This window comes from Diospyros lotus, chromosome 10 (genome assembly GCF_014633365.1).
Source record: "Diospyros lotus cultivar Yz01 chromosome 10, ASM1463336v1, whole genome shotgun sequence".
In the NCBI taxonomy this organism is placed as follows: Eukaryota; Viridiplantae; Streptophyta; class Magnoliopsida; order Ericales; family Ebenaceae; genus Diospyros; species Diospyros lotus.
Genome location: NC_068347.1, coordinates 31,752,808 through 31,770,491, shown reverse-complemented (window position 1 = coordinate 31,770,491; position 17,684 = coordinate 31,752,808). Strand labels below are relative to the sequence as shown.

The 17,684-nt window shown below is 37.9% G+C and overlaps 2 protein-coding genes across 3 annotated transcripts; one reads left to right on the top strand and one right to left on the bottom strand.

Annotated features, from left to right (window-relative positions):
* Positions 1 to 4,417, top strand: LOC127811418 (actin-depolymerizing factor). Its single transcript, XM_052351276.1, has 3 exons — positions 1 to 141; positions 1,185 to 1,450; positions 3,901 to 4,417. Exons 1-3 carry the CDS (start codon positions 127 to 129, stop codon positions 4,049 to 4,051), a joined length of 432 nt encoding a protein of 143 aa, XP_052207236.1. The 5' UTR covers positions 1 to 126; the 3' UTR covers positions 4,052 to 4,417.
* A 2,501-nt stretch (positions 4,418 to 6,918) lies between these two features.
* Positions 6,919 to 17,560, bottom strand: LOC127811417 (serine/threonine-protein phosphatase PP1 isozyme 2-like). Of its 2 annotated transcripts, XM_052351274.1 has the most exons (5): positions 17,133 to 17,560; positions 8,859 to 9,418; positions 8,561 to 8,782; positions 7,695 to 7,821; positions 6,919 to 7,294 (listed from the first exon to the last, which is right to left on the bottom strand). In XM_052351274.1, the coding sequence occupies exons 1-4, from the start codon at positions 17,305 to 17,307 to the stop codon at positions 7,768 to 7,770; spliced, it is 1,011 nt and encodes a 336-aa protein (XP_052207234.1). In that variant the 5' UTR covers positions 17,308 to 17,560; the 3' UTR covers positions 6,919 to 7,294; positions 7,695 to 7,767. The 2 variants fall into 2 exon arrangements, with proteins under 2 accessions (XP_052207234.1, XP_052207235.1); XM_052351275.1 differs by lacking the exon at positions 7,695 to 7,821 and having other exon boundaries at positions 17,133 to 17,558.
* Positions 17,561 to 17,684: the final 124 nt, after the last annotated feature.

The window sequence follows — 17,684 nt, the reverse complement described above, 5'->3', positions numbered from 1 at the left end:
AAATCAATTCTGAATTCTCTATTTGGTGGCTGCCTTTTATCCCACTTTCCTCTCCATAAGACCGTGCTCTCTCTCTCTCTCTCTCTCTCTCAGATTCTCCCTTTGGATTTCTGATCAGCTTCAACTATGTCTTTCAAAGGGGTAAGTCCTCCTTTAATCTTCGGTTCATCACTTCGATTTCTGTTATTTCGATTCATGCATGTATAGATTCTGCATCATCTGATTTATGGACAGTATTTTTATTACAGTTGTCCGGAGTGAATTTAGCTTAGATCTTCCACTTTCGGCTTGTGCTATTGGATTTCGAGAGAGTTCGATTGTGAGACATAGCCGTATTTAATGCATAGGTTTTTCTGGTAGTTCGTGTATGTACATATGGAGGTAGAATTGGGCTGTATTTTTAGCTTTAGGTTTTGATTCGAATCGTTCTTGGTTCTTTGTCTTGTGCACTTCACTAGGGTCGATCCTAGTGGCAGGTTTGTAACTCGTGATTTTACTAGGTAGAACAGTTGAGATATTCCTGGGTGTTTGTACCGGAATTTTAAGAATGGGCATGATTTACCGTCAAAAGGGAAATGCTTTTTGCTTGGGGAATTACCAGATGGGGTTTGTGATGGAGCTTTATAAGGGTGTAGATGGATATATACTTGATGCGAATTTGTTAAATTGGAGTGAAGTTCTACATAGATTATCCCATTTAGTGTCCCTTCTCTTTTCGGTGCTTTGGGAGATGGTCAAGGAAAGGAATATGCTAAAGAGTCTTTACGCGTTAAGGATCCTATTTACTTTAGCAAATTACTTTCAAGAGTCAAAACAAGGTACTGGAAGAAGTTTTAAGAAACTTTATACTGCCTGTTGTTTATTTTTGAAGAATCATAAACTGTTTCTTCTTATTTTTTATTTTCTTTTTGAAATTTTCTTGATCCTTTGAAAGATGAATTCTGCAGAAGGGAAAAAGCACTGAATATTTCATTATTCAATTTCGATAATTTATAACTCCTTAATGTTTGCCTGTTTTCGGTTTTCATTTTAACATCTGTTAAGACAATTGTGGCTTTTGGATGTTTCTGTTATATAAGGACTGATTTTAATGCATGTGAGTATATATACACTTTTCTTTTTCCTTCTAAGTTTTGTGTATGGTGTCATTGGAGCAAGCATTTGATGTTTTTATTTGATTTCAGACAAATGCATCATCTGGCATGGGTGTTGCCGACCATAGCAAGGGCACATATATGGAGTTGCAGAGGAAGAAGGCACACCGATATGTGATCTTTAAGATTGATGAGAAGAAAAAAGAGGTGGTTGTTGAGAAGACTGGAGGTCCAGCTGAGAGTTATGATGATTTTACTGCTTCTTTGCCCGAGAATGATTGCCGATACGCAGTCTATGACTTTGATTTTGTGACTTCTGAGAACTGTCAGAAGAGCAAAATCTTTTTCATTGCATGGTAATTTTCTTTTTACAAATGCTTAATTCATATTGTCTGTTTGTCATTACATTGTTGTGAGGCCATCATATATACTTGAGGTTCTTTTCTCGTATGAATCATTTTATTGCAGCATCAGATATTGCATTCTATATCCATAACTAATCTATCTTAATATTTCTTCTTCTGATGCTGTAGGAATAATTCTGTTCCCTTGTTGTGATTGCCATCTAGCTTAGCTTTCCATTCTTTAATTCGTGGTTTGTCCTAATGAGCATGTTGTGGGGGAAAGTACTGCTTCCTCTCTACATCATGGTTTTCATAAATGATGCCCAATCCTTTATGTTGCATGCACTCAGAGCATCATTTGATGGTCCTTTTCTCCCTCATTGTTTGAACATGCAAAAGCTGCTGTTATTCTTCTGTACTGATCTGTATTGTGGATTTGTCATCTTCATCATTGACATCTACCATGGTCTGTTTCATTTACTGGCCCGTATTGCAAGTTTCAAGGTTAATTTTTGTTGCAACATCATTTTCTGGATTTAGAGATGGTTTGGTGCTTATAATGTTTAGTTGGCCTAATGTTTAAGAAAATGTTCAACTTGTTTGACTGCAAAGCAAGTATGTATTTGATATGTGCAAGTGCAATATGTATGGTAGTTGCTCACAAAGACAGGGAAATATTTCCTTCACTTGTCCATTTTCATGCTGTGTTAATCATGCAGGATAGCTTTACCTTTTTTGAGATTTTTGGCAATATCCTTTTATGTTTACACACTTCATATGTACATGCATATGCATACCTGTTTTGAGTATTTACTGGTACAAATTAAATATACTTTTCTAAAGTTCAGGAAAATTGATCAGGTACGCTAAGATCCCAAGACCGGGGTAAGTGGGAAATTTTTTTTATACCTGGAGATACAGTCTTCTTTTTATTTAAGCTAAGCCCTATACGTTTAATATTCGATTTTGGTTGTATCTTGTTTGTTGCCAGAGTATACCTTTTAGGTTTATAAACAAGTTTTGATTGTGTGGACCATCAAAAGGACGCAAAAAATTAGATGGCAACTACTACATGTTGTAGGGGGTTTAAGCACGAGCTTGTTATGGCTCACATGTGGTGAGACACACGCTGGTTTGCACAATGCTTGCTACAGCTTGCTGGTCGCATAGGTGTAGGGTTCATTTGGCTTGAACACTATTGCAGCTTGTGCAGAGTGTTCTGTGTCTTTGGCTCAACTTCTGAGATTGCGGTGTTACCTTGCTCTACTTGTAAAGCCACTACCTCTAAATGGACAAGAGATGAAGGTTTGCTTATTTATGTTTCCTATCTACAATTTTTGCTCATCACTTTCTGAAAAGATCAAACTAATTTTGCTAATTTCTTTCCTCTGCTCTTGGGTACTTCTCATGTTTTTACTTTTTGCACCCCCCCTCTTTCTCCTCTAGTCACTCTAGTGCCTATTGGGCCTTGTCAGTTTTGGAAAACAGCCCCAGGCTTCCAAAAACTTCACAGAAAATGGATAATTAGAAACTTTTTACATACAAAATTTTCTAAATAGAAAATAGAAAACTCAGTTTTCCAATTTTCTAAGGTTAAACTGAAATTAGGAAACACTTAAAATGAGTTTTTCAAAATTTCCTTACTAATTTTCAGCTGTAGGAAATGTGATTTTCCAAATCTTTTACCCCCCATTCATCTCCATCTTGCAACCTGATGAAAAAAACCCCTTCATTCATCGCCACTGTCTCCCCCTTCCCTCTCCTTTTGTTTATACCCATCCTAGATCTGTCCCTTCATCACTGGTTCCTCCATCTTCGGTGGTGGGTGCAGGATGGGCTGTGTCTGTCCTTTCCCAATAAGTCCGCAATGGGAGAACAAAGCCTTAGGGAATTGAACTCTCTCTCTCTCTCTCTCTCTCTCACACACACACACACACTGTGTAATGAAAGCTGAGCTAGTGAGCTGTGGATATGTATATAGAATTCAGTTTTTCCCCTAATTGGACCCTGTGAATTCAAGGTCTGTTAATAGCAGTTTGCTATGCTTGATCTCTCTCTCTCTCTCTCTCTCTCTCTCCCCTCCAGCCGCAAATTCAACCCTATGAAGTCTAGGCCATTAAATTGCCTTGCTCTTTGAAGCTTTTCTTGTACAGATACTGTAAGCACTTTGTTTTTCTGAATTTGGAAATGACAGTTTTATTTAACACAGCTTTATTGGTACAGCAGGGGGAATCAAGCTCTTCGATTGCTGACGCGTGTTTCAGTTTTCTATGGAAAATAGTTCTTGCATTCAACATTTGAACGTGTCTTCTAAATCTTTTATGGAAAATAAAACTTGGAGATTTTGTAGAAAATTGGAGATATGAAAATAGAAACCATTTTCTGCTGCTTTGTCAGTGACATCTCCATTTTCATATGGTTTACCCCAGCCAACTGTGTGGTGATGTAACTATATGTTTCAGGTCTCCTTCTGTATCTCGCATCCGTGCCAAGATGCTGTATGCTACATCCAAGGACAGGTTCAGGCGGGAGCTCGATGGCATCCATTATGAGATTCAGGCCACTGATCCAACAGAGATGGATCTTGAAGTGCTGCGAGACCGCGCCAACTAGACCCTTTCTATTCTGTGGAGGGTTTCCATGTAAACTGCTCGTGTGACTTAAAATAATGCTTTAAGTTTGGACTTAGGTTCCGTTTATGACAGCCGCAAAAATACATACCTACTAAATAAACAACTTGGCAACCGGGAATGCTGATACCGGAGCTCTTGGCTTGGCCAACTCCAAATTATGGGGAGTCTTCGGCTCCTTATTGTCATGATGCTTCCCTGGTTTGGGCATGGTTACGACACTGATGATATAACTACTGAATACATATTATCCAATAGGTTGAATGGGTATAATCTCTCTCTTAGGTATATGATTTTGTTCCTTTGAAGCTAAATCTAATGGTATGCTTTGGAATTAACGAATTAGTCATTTTGCAGTGCCTACTGCCCCATATTATGTTGAATTTCTGAGGTTCAAAAGCTTTGCTCTTTCTGTGCTATACTGCCATGCAAATTCAGGGGTGTTGGTTGAATGACCATACCTTATAGTTATGTTTTTAGAGATGATTGAATTCAAACCATTGTTCTGCTTGGAGGGCCAAGATTTTGATTGAAAATTTGGTTCGGTCTATATGTTACTTTCCATTATGTTGTTGTCTTGTCCTTTTCTGTCAGCTACTTTGGGTGTGAGGTTATGTTGAATCGGGCAGTCATTTTCTTCCTAAAGATTCGAAAAAATTAGTCTTCAACTCTCGCAAAGTGAGGAACTTTCATGTTTGAGCAAAGGGAGTTTAATTGTCATAAGTTATAGTCTAATCCTCCAAGGCTCCATTCTTTTGAGTTTCTTTTTAGGGTATTTTAGTATCCAGAATGAGTATTGCTCAATCCTTATTGTGCCCATACCGCTAGGTTTTCTAGGGTCCATCTGATATTCAATCTCTTTACGTTTCAATCTATTGTGAATAACTTTCAATTAGCCATGAATGACGATATTAACTCTTTTACCTTTAAATTTTGTTAAGACATGATGGAGAGGACACCAAGGCCCATGGAAGACACCTCTTTGCTGCTCAAAATCAGAGCCACATGCCATTTGATAAGCAGAAGTGAAGGCTCCGAGAGTGTTCTTTGCTAAAATTCCAGTCACAATTGCTAGGAAGTGGTACCATTGCGTTTGGGCCATATATGGAACCTCCTCCCACTGGGATTTTTTTTCTCTCCTTTCACCATCTTATGTCCTGAAATAACAGGATATCCCTCAGGTGAGCTGACCACCCAGATTTACTATCACCTTGTGGTGAATTAAAAGTTTCTAACCCAACAAACAAAAGAATGTGAACGACTTAATATCAGTATACTACCATAATAGACACTCATTCTAGGGTTCTTGAGAAAGTCTGTGGATGAAGGTTGGATGAATCAGGCAAAAAAGTTACACAGGCAGTGGACAGTTCTTTTAAAAAATCTACAACTTTTCAAAAATTCTACATCAAGCATTGTCAAACAGAGGAAAGCCTAAAACCCAATTGAAAAGACTGTCAAAAAGTCGGTTTTGTGTTTTTTTTCTAAGTTTCACCTAACTAATCCTTTATAAATTCATGCACACTGACATGCACTTATGGACAGAGTAAAACTCTATTTAAATGATAATTGTCACACCCCAAAAAATAATCTCACTTGATGCTTCTATAATTTAAAACTTAATTCAACTCAAAACTATTCTCACACCAGAGCTTTTGCTACTCCAAAATATTTGATCCTCTATTTTTTTTTCCTTTGTAATTAGAGTTGAAATGCCCTAAGCAAATTTTTTTATACGTTTATTTGATAAACGAGATAAAATATTACTTTTTGTTTTTAATGAAAATTTATAGATTTTGATTGACTTGATTAAGAGGGACCATACTAATTCTATAAAACTCTTTAATTAAAAAGTATCATAAGGGTGGGTTTGAAACCGTAATCTTATACTTATCACCTGAATCATTATAATAATTTAAACACGACAAATAAGAGAAAGTGAAACATGTAAAGGAGATGAAGAATTGAAACACAGAAGTGGTGCATGCATGAAGAAAGACCTTGTTTTGTTTGTCTTATTTGGAGCTTAATAATTGCCAGTTAATTCTGATATTAACAATCTTGTCTATACGTCAATCCACATCTTTCTTCTTCAACCTTTCAAGGTCTCTTTCAGTTTCAGCTAACAAGAGAGCCTTCAATTTGCAAGCTTTGAAACTGCCCAGATCACCACTCTAGCGGGATGATGAATTCTGGTTTAGCATTCTGAAATGGTGCCATTTACCTGCTCAAACTTCCCCCAAACCAGGAGAGACAGGACGAACAAACTCCCAGGACCTAATGAATTTCAGGGATTCCCTAACTCACTAAACCCTAAATCCAGAAGCGCAGAGAGCAGAAGAATTCTACATCCATCTTGATACCACTAACCAATTGTAAAACACTCAAATAGGTCTACAATTCATGTAACCGACCTTGCCTAAGTAGAAGTAGGAGAAATTATCCTGTTTGTTCCCCTCAAGGAAGTTTACACTTGGATTACTACTTCACGAATTTCAAGCAACACAGGTGTGTTTCCCAGTATAATCAATCATCCACAGAAACTGCAAAACCGAGTAAAACTTGCACATCTAAGAGGCTTCAACAATCACTTTGCCCCACAGAATATGACACAATCTCGTTGAGCATTGTTAGCTCACAACAAGACAAAGGGTTTCTACCCAATACCTAGACCCTTCTTGATCAAGGTTATACTTGTAATACCATTGCCAATTCACTGGCAGTTCTACTCATCATAACATAGGTATCGACCCTCAACAGTATGGAAATATGCAGTACTCACCTTGGAAATGCCGTGGGAAACTCTAGGACTTGCCGAGATCATGAATGCAGTCTACAAACTCAATGGGATGACAGCTTCCAAGGATGTTCGTAAAGTCACCTTTAATATGTTGTTTGCTGATTAAAATATATATCAACGGACCAACAATCCCTTGTAGAGGGAGCAATCCCAAATCCGGTATTATGGCAGCTTGTGTTGCAACCGGAAAACAAAGAAAAAGAAATACAACGAAAAGAAAACCACAAGGAAAAAAATATATCATCCCCCTTCTTACATCAGAGGAAGTAAGACATACAAACTCCTTGCAGAAAAGTTTCCCAGCCTTTTTTTGTCTTTCCCTTCTGGTGGTAAACCCGAGTCCTCTAAGCACAAGCAGAATAAACTTTCCCGCCATAAATTTCAACCAGATGAACTAATTTATCATACTTTTGCACCAAGGAATGACTGCCGAAAAGGAAGAAACAAAGAAAGAAAAGAAGTGAGGATTAATTAAGAAGCAGTAAAGCAGCTGTGAAGTAGGAAGAGACATTTGTGTCTCTAGACCACACGGGGCATGCACACAAAAAAACAATGCACAAGGATCAATGTCCAAAAATGCTGAATTGGCATAATAAAAAATAAGTCAAATTCTCCAAAAGACAAGAAGAATGATGAGATGATGTGTGTGATTAGGAATATACATTGGACAGCCTCTGTCTGACACCAAAGAGGCATGTCATGGCATGGGAAACTGCATTATAAAACAGAAATTGAAGTTTGCTATTTATAGCCAACAGATTCAGAGATATTTAGATATGTTCAAACAGATATAAAAAATCACAATTTTGGTAAACTAGCAATATACCTGAAAAATGCTGCATGCGATGCATGTACCTCAGCAATATGGTGCAGTAACTTTGAAAGAACTCTAAGACAGATTAAGCTACAAGCAAGATGGAGCTTTTAAAGGTCTTGATGATAGTCCTAAGAGCCTGTTTAGTGAAAAAAGTGATATGTACATGTTAATAATACATTTTTGCTCTAACTATTCTCTCTTACATGATTTTTAAGCTATGTATACTTGTATATTGGAAAAAAAAAAACTTTTTCCATCAGTGTTGATAATATCCACGATGATCTGGCTCATTATATCATAGTGATTTCCAGTTGCTTATGTTGGCATGTGGGTAAAAATTGTTTCTCACTGGTTCAAACTAGTTATACTGCAATTTCCATTAGTCTTCCCGTATTTTTCTTCTCATCCATGCCAATAAATTTTAGTGTCTTTTTCAAAGTAATAAATGACATTTTAAATTAGCAATGTGCCACACAGAGACAAGTCCCTACTTGAGGATGAACCGAGTTTACATCCATTGGGACAGGGGGGAAATAGAACTAAACCCATGGCTAGGTGGTGTAGAGCAAAAGGGAGAAAGAGAGATCATGAACAAATCCTCTCTATCTTCAATTAACAAAAGGTGAGTCTCCGAGACACAAAAGAAATCAAAATGCTAAATCAAAATTCCTTGGTAACTAAACTCAAAAGGCTAAATCCTGCAAATCTGAATTTTGAATTCTTTCTTCTCTATCACTATGTTTTAAGAATGGGAGGTTTTGTTTACCATCAAAACAAGACAGTCTATATCCACCCCTTTGTCCAAAACCAACAATATTCAGAGAAAACAAAAGCTATAGTTTCCAATACAATACCAGTCAACATTAGATGATTACCTTTGTCTTTGTCGGGGGTGGTCCTGATTTAGCTGTAGTTGTACTTCCAAACCCAAACTTTGGCCTTTTCTCTGCAGGCTTCAATATTTGAAAGGAACACATCAAAGTTTCATCCACACTCATCATTGCACCAGCATTATCAAACTCTCCACAGTAATTGGGAGCTGAAAATATGGTTACAAGTTGTCTATCAGCAAAGAACTCATATCCATCTTCCACAACCTGCAGGATGATAAATACCCATCAGACGACCTGAGAGATCGAATGTTGCTATCAATAATCTTAATACAGTTCAAACCTGGTGAGCACGACAAATAAGGTCAAAATCATGCTTCTGAAGAAACTCTGTCACTTTATCAGCACCAAAAGTGTAGGAAACTCCCCGATCATTCATCCCCCACCCTTTAACATCCTTACTTGGATCTGACCAGAGCAGATCACATAGTAAACCTGTTTCTGGCACATCAGTTGGACGCTGCAAATTCCTGATTTGGTCCAAATCTTGGAGGTCAGGTGAGAGTCCCCCATGCATGCAGAGTATCTTTTCATCGATGAGAGCTGCCACAGGCAGACAGTTAAAACAATCTGTGAAGACCTTCCAGAGTCTGACATTAAATCTTCGCTTGCACTCATCATAAAATCCATATATACGGTTTACAGAAGCACATTCATGGTTCCCCCTCAAAAGGAAAAAATTTTCTGGATATCTTATCTTGTATGCAAGGAGAAGGCATATTGTTTCAAGGCTTTGCTTTCCGCGATCCACATAATCCCCCAAGAATAAGTAATTAGATTTAGGAGGCAGCCCACCATATTCAAAAAGCCTTAGAAGATCAGAATATTGACCATGAATATCTCCTGGAAAAAAAAAAAGAATCTATGAAAAAAAATGGACTAACATAATTGTATGCCCTTAAAAAGTGAAACAACAAAAAAGCAATACAGTCAATAGACAGTTGTCATAATTCCTTTAGGAGTCCAACTTATTTCTCTCATTTATTCAGTACTGGATACTAAATTCCTGTAAGAGGAAATCAAGGACCAGTATTGGATACAAAATTCACTTCCAGAGCATATAAACCTGTTTAAGTCCTTGAACAAGAATAGATCAAGGCACCAAAGCAAATGATGGTGAGCAAATTAATGAAGGGCAAATGAAGGGCAGCCTATTCCACAAGGTTGGCACAATCATAGGGCAGTACATGACATTACTCCTTGCACGAAAAAAGTTGTTACCATTTTTTGTGAACTGACCCATATTTTAATTTCTTGGTTGAAAATTTTCAAAGCCAAATGTAGAAAAGATGAAGACTAAAAGGCACTGATAAATGAGGGGGCAATCAAAAAGAGATAAAAAGAGTATTTCTTGTCATACAAAATCATAACACGCCACCTTAACATATGATATTTTGATGCCGGAGACATATATACAAAGTGGTTAACAAAATTTTGACTAGAAAAACAACAATATATATATAACAAAATATTAAGTCTTTATTTCAAAAAAGTAGTTGCTAATAAAATTATTGATGATATTTTAATGGGTCAAATGACTATATTTATAGCAAAAATATCGGTTTTTTTTTTCCTTTGCAATAGATGTATCAATTGATATATATTTTTTGTGATAGATTTATCATTCAATAAATATATTTTTGCTAAACATAATAAATTTAGCTAAGGGTAGAATTTGAGACTCAGCAACTGAGAAAATTATCATATATGCATCAAAAACTTTATTTTGTTGTAGTGTATATTGGTCGATTAAATATATTCTAATTCACTAGTTATTTTCGTATGGTCTTATCTTTGATAAGACTCTTGTAACTCACATATATAATCTCATAAAGTTTTTCTTACTCTTTCTTTACCTATTTTCCTAGATTTGTTTTTCCAGTAATTACATGTTTGTTACTCCATCAATTTCATTCACATGAGCTTCTATTAATCTTTCGTATATAACCAAAAAAGAGCTCACTTTGACCGTTAAGAATAGGTAACCCTTCCTTGTCTTTGTTTCTATTGCATTCTATCTCATCATATCACATTCTGCTCTACAATATTTGAGAATCACCGTCAATACTTAGTGTAGGTCCAGAATAATCCTTCGTCCCATTACCCTGGGGCTATTTACAACTAACTAATTAAGAATTTGTATATGTACTAGTACTAGCAATGCATTAAAGATGCAGTCATCAATTCTCCCTAGAGGCCGCAATTACTGCAAGCAAACATATTAATGACAAGGAAGGCATTTTTGTTATGCTACTAATCCTTGTACTTGCTCTGCTATTCTGTCCAAGTCTGGCGGAGGAAGAGTTACGGGCCGTAAAACAAAAGGATATGCTGATGGGCCAGGCATACTGTGTGTAATGATTCCACCATCAATGATAAATAATAAATAAAAAGTAAAGTGAGGCCATCATCTAAGTTCCTATAGCTTTTGGTCCACTATCCCGATCATGATTTTCCTACCCCTACAGAGAAAGGTCCTTCCTTTTTGGGCCGGTTGTGGGCAAGGAGGGATTCGAACCCATGACACCGTGGTTCGTAGCCACGAGTAACTGCATTCAATTTCCAAAAAAAATCCCAATTGTTTCAAACTTTCTGTTTTTGGAATGGAATATTTACGAAATCTCCATGAATAGGTTCAAACCTTATTCCATGGTATTTACATGAGGTTTCTTTTTCTTATTCTTAAGCAAGTCCCTGAGAAGGCTTAGTTGATCCATGATTTATCTTTCATCTTTCGTTTCCTTTTCATTTGTTTCGATAAATATATCGATCAATTCTGATTCTTTCTTTTTCTCTTGATTCTTTGGAAGGAAGAATTCACTTTGAAGCGATTATTCCCTAGATACACACATCATAATAGTTTATTTCACAATTGATAAATCAATTTGAAAAAGACCCAAGGTTAGGGATTTATCAATTGGTAATGTTGCACCAATACCCAACCAAAGGGCCACTGCCATACCAATCAAAAAGACGGTTGTCGCTACTAGATGACAAAAATGGATTTTGAAATTTATTAACATTCTCTAAAAATGGTACTATTAATAGTCTCGTGGGTACTAAAACCACTAAAAGAACACCCAATAAAGCTTTCCCCAACCCCTTCTCATCAATGGACTCTTAACGTTTGCAAAGGAGTGCAGTTCGTTCAATAATTCCTACCTCTCTATCTATCTCTGAGATGTTTGGATTTTTCAAAACTCCATGGACATGTAGAAGAGAAATGCTATCCCCACTCAGACCAAGATAGAATGTTTACTTGATCAAATAACAATTAAGGTGAAGCAAAGTCAGGAACAACGAATCTCTTTATGATAAATAAATCCATTTTGCAAGTTCGTTATTATAGGTAGTTCCTACAATAGATCGGACTAATAATGTATACAATACTTGAATTCTCAATGTAGATGCTATATGGTCAGTTCTCATCCTTCAGAGACTACGAGTATAATAGGAGCATCCGTCAACAAAAGGATCAACCTAATATGATCATCTCATGACTATTGAGAACGAATCAAATCAGATAATTCTATTTCTCAATTTTTTTGACTTGCTCCTACGAAACATAGATTGAAAAGATTGAAAAAACCAGTCATTCACAACCACTTATGAAGGATTCCTCGAAAAGTTAAGGATTAGTAATCCTTTTTAGAAATTGAATGGATTTGGTCTTACACATACGCGAGGAAGGTAATCAAAAAAGAAAGAAGAACTCATTCTCTTGAAGCTCATCCTCTTCATCATAAATGATTCGCTTGCCCCAAAATGACCTGGATCAATTGGAAAATCCTAATTCACTGGGCCTTTCGATCCAAGGGCACCATATTCTAGGAGCCCAAACTATGTGATTGAATAAATCCTCCTCTATCTATTGTGGGTTAAGGGCTCATTCCCCTTCTTCAAACTTCGATTCCTATTTTTCATAGAGAAATATCTGATCAAGGATAAAACAAAATTCGTTTTGCATTATATCTAAGGGATTCCTTGGATCGGGCCAATGAAGCAATATCCCTCAATCATTATCAAACTGATGCAATCTTTTTCTGTCCATGAGGATCCCACCAGAGTGTTTTCTACTTCTAATAGGCCATTAATTAAATCGCAATCATTCTCAACGAGTCCATAAGAAGTGATCCCATTTTTTTTTCATCAGGTACAGGTAGAGACCAAAGATCTTGAGTGATCGATCCGGCAAAAAAAGATAAACCCTTACTCTTCTCTGGTACGTTTTTACAGATTGAAGAGTTCAAGCAGCTAAGAGATAGGGGAAGTCTGACTTAATCGAATTGATATTATGACATTTTCATTTTTGTTTCGAGATTGCCTTAGTCTTCTTTGAATGAAAGAGATGTCACATCTCCCACTGCAACTTCTTCTCTAGGGATGTAGAGGGGGATGGCCTTTCACCTTCCATTTATGGATGGCCTTTCACTAGCCACTAGGCTTTCTTTTCATCGCCATGAGGTTGTCGATAAGCAAGGGGTGGTCCCATTAGCCATAGGTATCTTAATCAAGTCTCATTATACAAATATATATATATATATATTTGCATACAAAAACAAAACAAAACTAATTAATTCATTTTATTCCGTGTAGCAATTGTGCACAAAGGAACGACTTTTGATCCATACAAATTTGGAGTAAAGAGCGATTGTGGGAGATGAGGGATCCACACAAATTTGTAATCCAAAAAGTGTAGAATCATGTGAGAGCAACCTGATTTACGAAGAAATGCGGAGGAACTCCCGAATAAGGAAGCCTCTGGAGATGGATGAACTCATGTAAGAAATCATATGTGGAGAAGTGAAGAGTGGATAGAAATTAGGGGATTTGAAATTGTAGGGCTTCTTCGAGGCCTATAAATACCGACTGAGAGAAGGTCCTCAAAACATCAAAGAATTGAAGCAAAGACAAACCATCTATCAAGTAGTGAGATGCTATATCACCTAAGGTGCACAATATAACTTGACAGTGCAAGCGCGCCTATTCAAAGACATGCCAAGCAAGAACAACTTTTTTGCTTCGGGTGCAACAGCAGCAAGGGAAATTTAGTGAGGCACGAGGAAATATAAAGTGCAACAATCACCAAAGAGATATTTATACTGCTATGTCAGAGTGGGAACATGGTATGTGGCTAGTCAATCTATCTCCAAAATGTTGTCAAAGTCATGCATCTCAAAAGATAAAAGGTCTACTGCAAAATCTCTATGCCCTATAAGTAACACACAGCCTTAACAATCACAGTCTCTTACTAGTATAAAATTGTTAAACACCCATCTAATGGTTCAGTTGTCTTATCAATGTGTTCAAGAAACATAATTTTTGGGGAGATATTTAGTAATGGAAAGGAAAGGAAATGACTAGATTGGAAAGTAAAATATTTTCTCCTCATTTGGAAGAATAAGGGGATGGAAAGTGTTACCCCTAGCAAAATATTGGAGTAATACAAAAATAAAAAAGAAATCAAAAAGAAGAGGAAGTGCCACATGGTGGCCTGAAGCAGTCCCGGGTTCCCCTGGGTGGGGTCACTCGGGGTGGCAGCCACCCTCGAGTGGGGGTCACTTGAGAGTGGCAGAAGGCCGCACCCTCGAGTGACATGCATTTGGGGGTGGTGCGGCCAGGCAGGGGCCCTCGCCCTGGCCATGCCATGTGGCCACAAGGCAGGGGGTCATCCCCCCTCAGGGCCACGTTGCCGCAAGGTAAAGGGGGCCCCACCCCCCGCGAGCATGCTCGCGGTTGACCAAACGGGCGCGACAGCATAGCACCCTTGAGTGGGGGTACCACACCCCCAGTAAGGGTCACTCGGGGGTGCTACGCCCGCATGTTCGCGCCCGCTTACCTATGCCTGTGCAGGCGGCGTTCGCCGGTGCTCGCATCCACATCCACTCACACCTGCGCGTGCCAATGCCATTAACACCCCCAAGTGGGGGTCACCAGGGGGTGACACGAACACGTGCCAGCACCCGCTCCTGCGCTCCCACGTGCTCGCACCCGCGCGCCAACACGTCCGAGAGACTCGGCAAAAACCACCTCTGAGGTTCTCGCTAAAAAGATCGAGTCACCCGCCACCCGATAGCCTCTTCCATCGCTATAAATAAGGGGGTCTTCCTCCCCATTCGGTATGCAATCTCTCACACTTATATTTCCTTCTTGCATTTAAGCATTCTACTTTCACAAGAGGCTCATTTAAGCATTAGAGGATCTGTGCGGGGATTCTCACCCGCACCCCTAACTGATCTTCTTTCCAAGCAAGTTATCCATCGCTCAGAAGAGTCATTCATCGCTCGGAGGAGTCACCCATCGCTGCCATTTCTCCCCTAGAGAGTCACCCATCACTATCACTCCACCCCAGGAGAGTCACCCATTGTTCGGATAAGCCACACGTAAGTCATCCTAAGATAGTTTTCTATCTATAAATTTATTGTTGTAGTTGAGCAACAACAGAAAGTACTGGAAAATGTTTCTCCTTGCATTTGGGAGACCAATAGAAATGGATGGAAGGCAAGTGTATTAAACAACAAATGACCATTATAACTTTTAATGAAAAGATAAGAGTGTGACTAAGTCAAGGGCAAATTTGAACTTTTAAAAAACAATTGAAGTTAATAATGTTGTCAAAATACAAAAGTAAGGTTTCCATCAATTCGCCCCCAATTATGGGAGATTAAAAATAGAGCTTTGGATGGAAAGTGTTCCCATCCATTTCCATTTAACAGTGTGTTTGCGAGAAGGGGGATGAAATGGAAATTGATGGAAGGGGGTTCTCTTAGTTGGGAGGGACAACAATTTGAATCATTCTCCTCAAAAACCCAATTTTTGTATCCCCAAAATTGGGGGAGAACAAATGGAATGGAAATGGAAGGAGAACTTAATTTTGTGTGTTAACAATATTAACTTTTTTTGTTTCTTCTCCTTTCTTGGCTTGATGGGTACATCACATCCACCTCCCATCTCTCTCTACCAGTATATATACATATTTCCATTATTGTGTGAGCAAGTACGTTTTTTGCATAAGATCTGTCATTTATTCTTGTATTGGCCTTGTCTTGTTTGGAAAACTTGAAACTAAAACCCTACAAATTCCCCTCCAAATCTCCACTCCTTTTATAAAACTTAGTAAGTATAGATACTAATTCATTTATGAGTTTGTTCTGGGTTTAGCAGTTCAGGATTTTCTTAAACTGTAATTTTTTGGCTATGTATTTCTTTCTGTTGGTAGTTGGTTTTAAGGCTGATTTTGTAAGTTAGTGTTTGTATGTTTTCTATTTTACTCAAAGAAACGGGTTTATGGTTACAAGATTTTCTTGGTGAAATTTTAGGGGCTTTGTTGATTTAAAAATTTAAAAACACCTCAATAATTTACAGTCAAAAGCCTTGGTCAATAATCAACCTCATGCCAAATCATCCCTAGAAATTTTAGAATCAGAAAATTTAGGATGCCACCATTCCATATCAGCCCAAGAGCTTTTCTTAGTGTTCATTGTTTCTACCCAAGGTATAGTAGTTGACCTAAGAAAGTTTGAGCTATTGGAGTGTACACATTGAGGTGGATTGTCATTTCATTTGAGAGCAAGTCCAACAAAAGATTATTGAGAGTATTATGTGAGAATGACCGATCATTAGCGGAAGTTTTAACTAATTCATTGAGTGGAACTAAAATGAGTGCTATTTGTTCCAAGCTGGCAATGCATGGTATCTATGCTCCAGCTTGAGGGGAAGTGCCAAGAGAATTAGGAAACTTTGTATATATTAGGAAACTAATCTATTGTAAATATAAATTATTCTCCATTGTAATATAGTGTGATATATATAGAGTTTATATACCCTAGTTTGGGATACATTCCTCTATCATTTTCCCTTACACCTAAAAATTAGGACTTGATTCCACTAACTGTTGAATTTGATTACAAAAACTCTGCTAATCGATCCATGGTATCCCATGCCAATCTCAAAACCATGGCCTTATTATAGAAGAGTTCCAAACTACTGTATATCTCAAAATTTTGCTTTTGCATTTTTTTTTTTTTTGTTAGGAGAGAAACAGAGAGATTTGCATCACAAATAAAAAAACAAAGAGAATGCAACATAAACAAGTCGAATCAAACCACACTTCAAAATAACTTTGCAATACGAGATATCCCACGCCAATCTCAAAACATAGTTGTGGATGCACTTCAAAATAAGAAATTTATCAACGCTCATTTGGAAACTACAAAACAACACTTCCATGAAATGTGAATTTTAGTTTCTACACCTAGCACTGAATTAAAATGCATTTCAGAAACACAATTAATCCTTGTGAGCATTATAGTTGCACTAATCAAACTCAAAAACTGAGCGCCTATTGAGATAAAACGAACCCACTTCAGAACAACAAAAAGCTGAGCAAACCGGCTTCATAACAACCACAACCAACAAAGCCCATATCAAATCCATCAAAAACTAAAGCAAACCCACTTGAGGATGATCAATTTCAAACCAAACCCATTTCATAACATTCAAAATTGAGCCAGACCGTTATCCTAAATTAAAGCTAAGGACGGAAGGGAACACACACCACAAATCTTGATGGGCGCCTCAAGCTCCAAGAGATTAGGCTGTTGCAATAAGATTTCCTTGGACCGGATACAAAGCTGCTTAATCTCAGACTCGGAGAGCTGCACTTGCTTCCCTGGTTTACCCCGAACTTGGAGCAATCGGTTGATTATACCATCAAGAACCGAAGGTTCCATAGACTTTGCCCCAAAATTCAATGTTCAAAATTGATGAACAAGCAGTGGATAAAGCGAAGGCGGTCGGTGGTGTCCTTGGCCCTGTTCTTGAATTGTGGGTATTAGCATATCGAGAGAGAGGGATAGAGAGAAAGAGAGAGAGGGCTTTTTGGAAATAAAGACTATATATCTTTGTGGGTGCTTTGCTTTAGCTTCAAATTTGCCTTTCTTGAAACCATTCTGTAACCAGGCCACTGAGGACAGTCAACAGTGACACCAATGTATCTGATATATATATATATATATATTGACAGAGAGACAGAGAGGGGCGGGGGGGGGGGGGTGTCGCAACTACTGAGAGAAAGTCAATGACGGTGACCTAAGGCTCTTCCCAAGTG

What these genes read in the sequence shown, in the direction of transcription:
- LOC127811417 (XM_052351274.1), bottom strand. Translation starts at nt 17,307, where the DNA reads ATGGAACCTTCGGTTCTTGATGGTATAATCAACCGATTGCTCCAAGTT. An exon ending in TTATTTGTCGTGCTCACCAG is followed by an intron (nt 8,783 to 8,858) that starts GTTTGAACTGTA and finishes ATCATCCTGCAG; the next exon opens with GTTGTGGAAGATGGATATGA. An exon ending in CACCCCCGACAAAGACAAAG is followed by an intron (nt 7,822 to 8,560) that starts GTAATCATCTAA and finishes TTCACTAAACAG; the next exon opens with GCTCTTAGGACTATCATCAA.
- LOC127811418 (XM_052351276.1), top strand. An exon ending in AAAATCTTTTTCATTGCATG is followed by an intron (nt 1,451 to 3,900) that starts GTAATTTTCTTT and finishes TATATGTTTCAG; the next exon opens with GTCTCCTTCTGTATCTCGCA.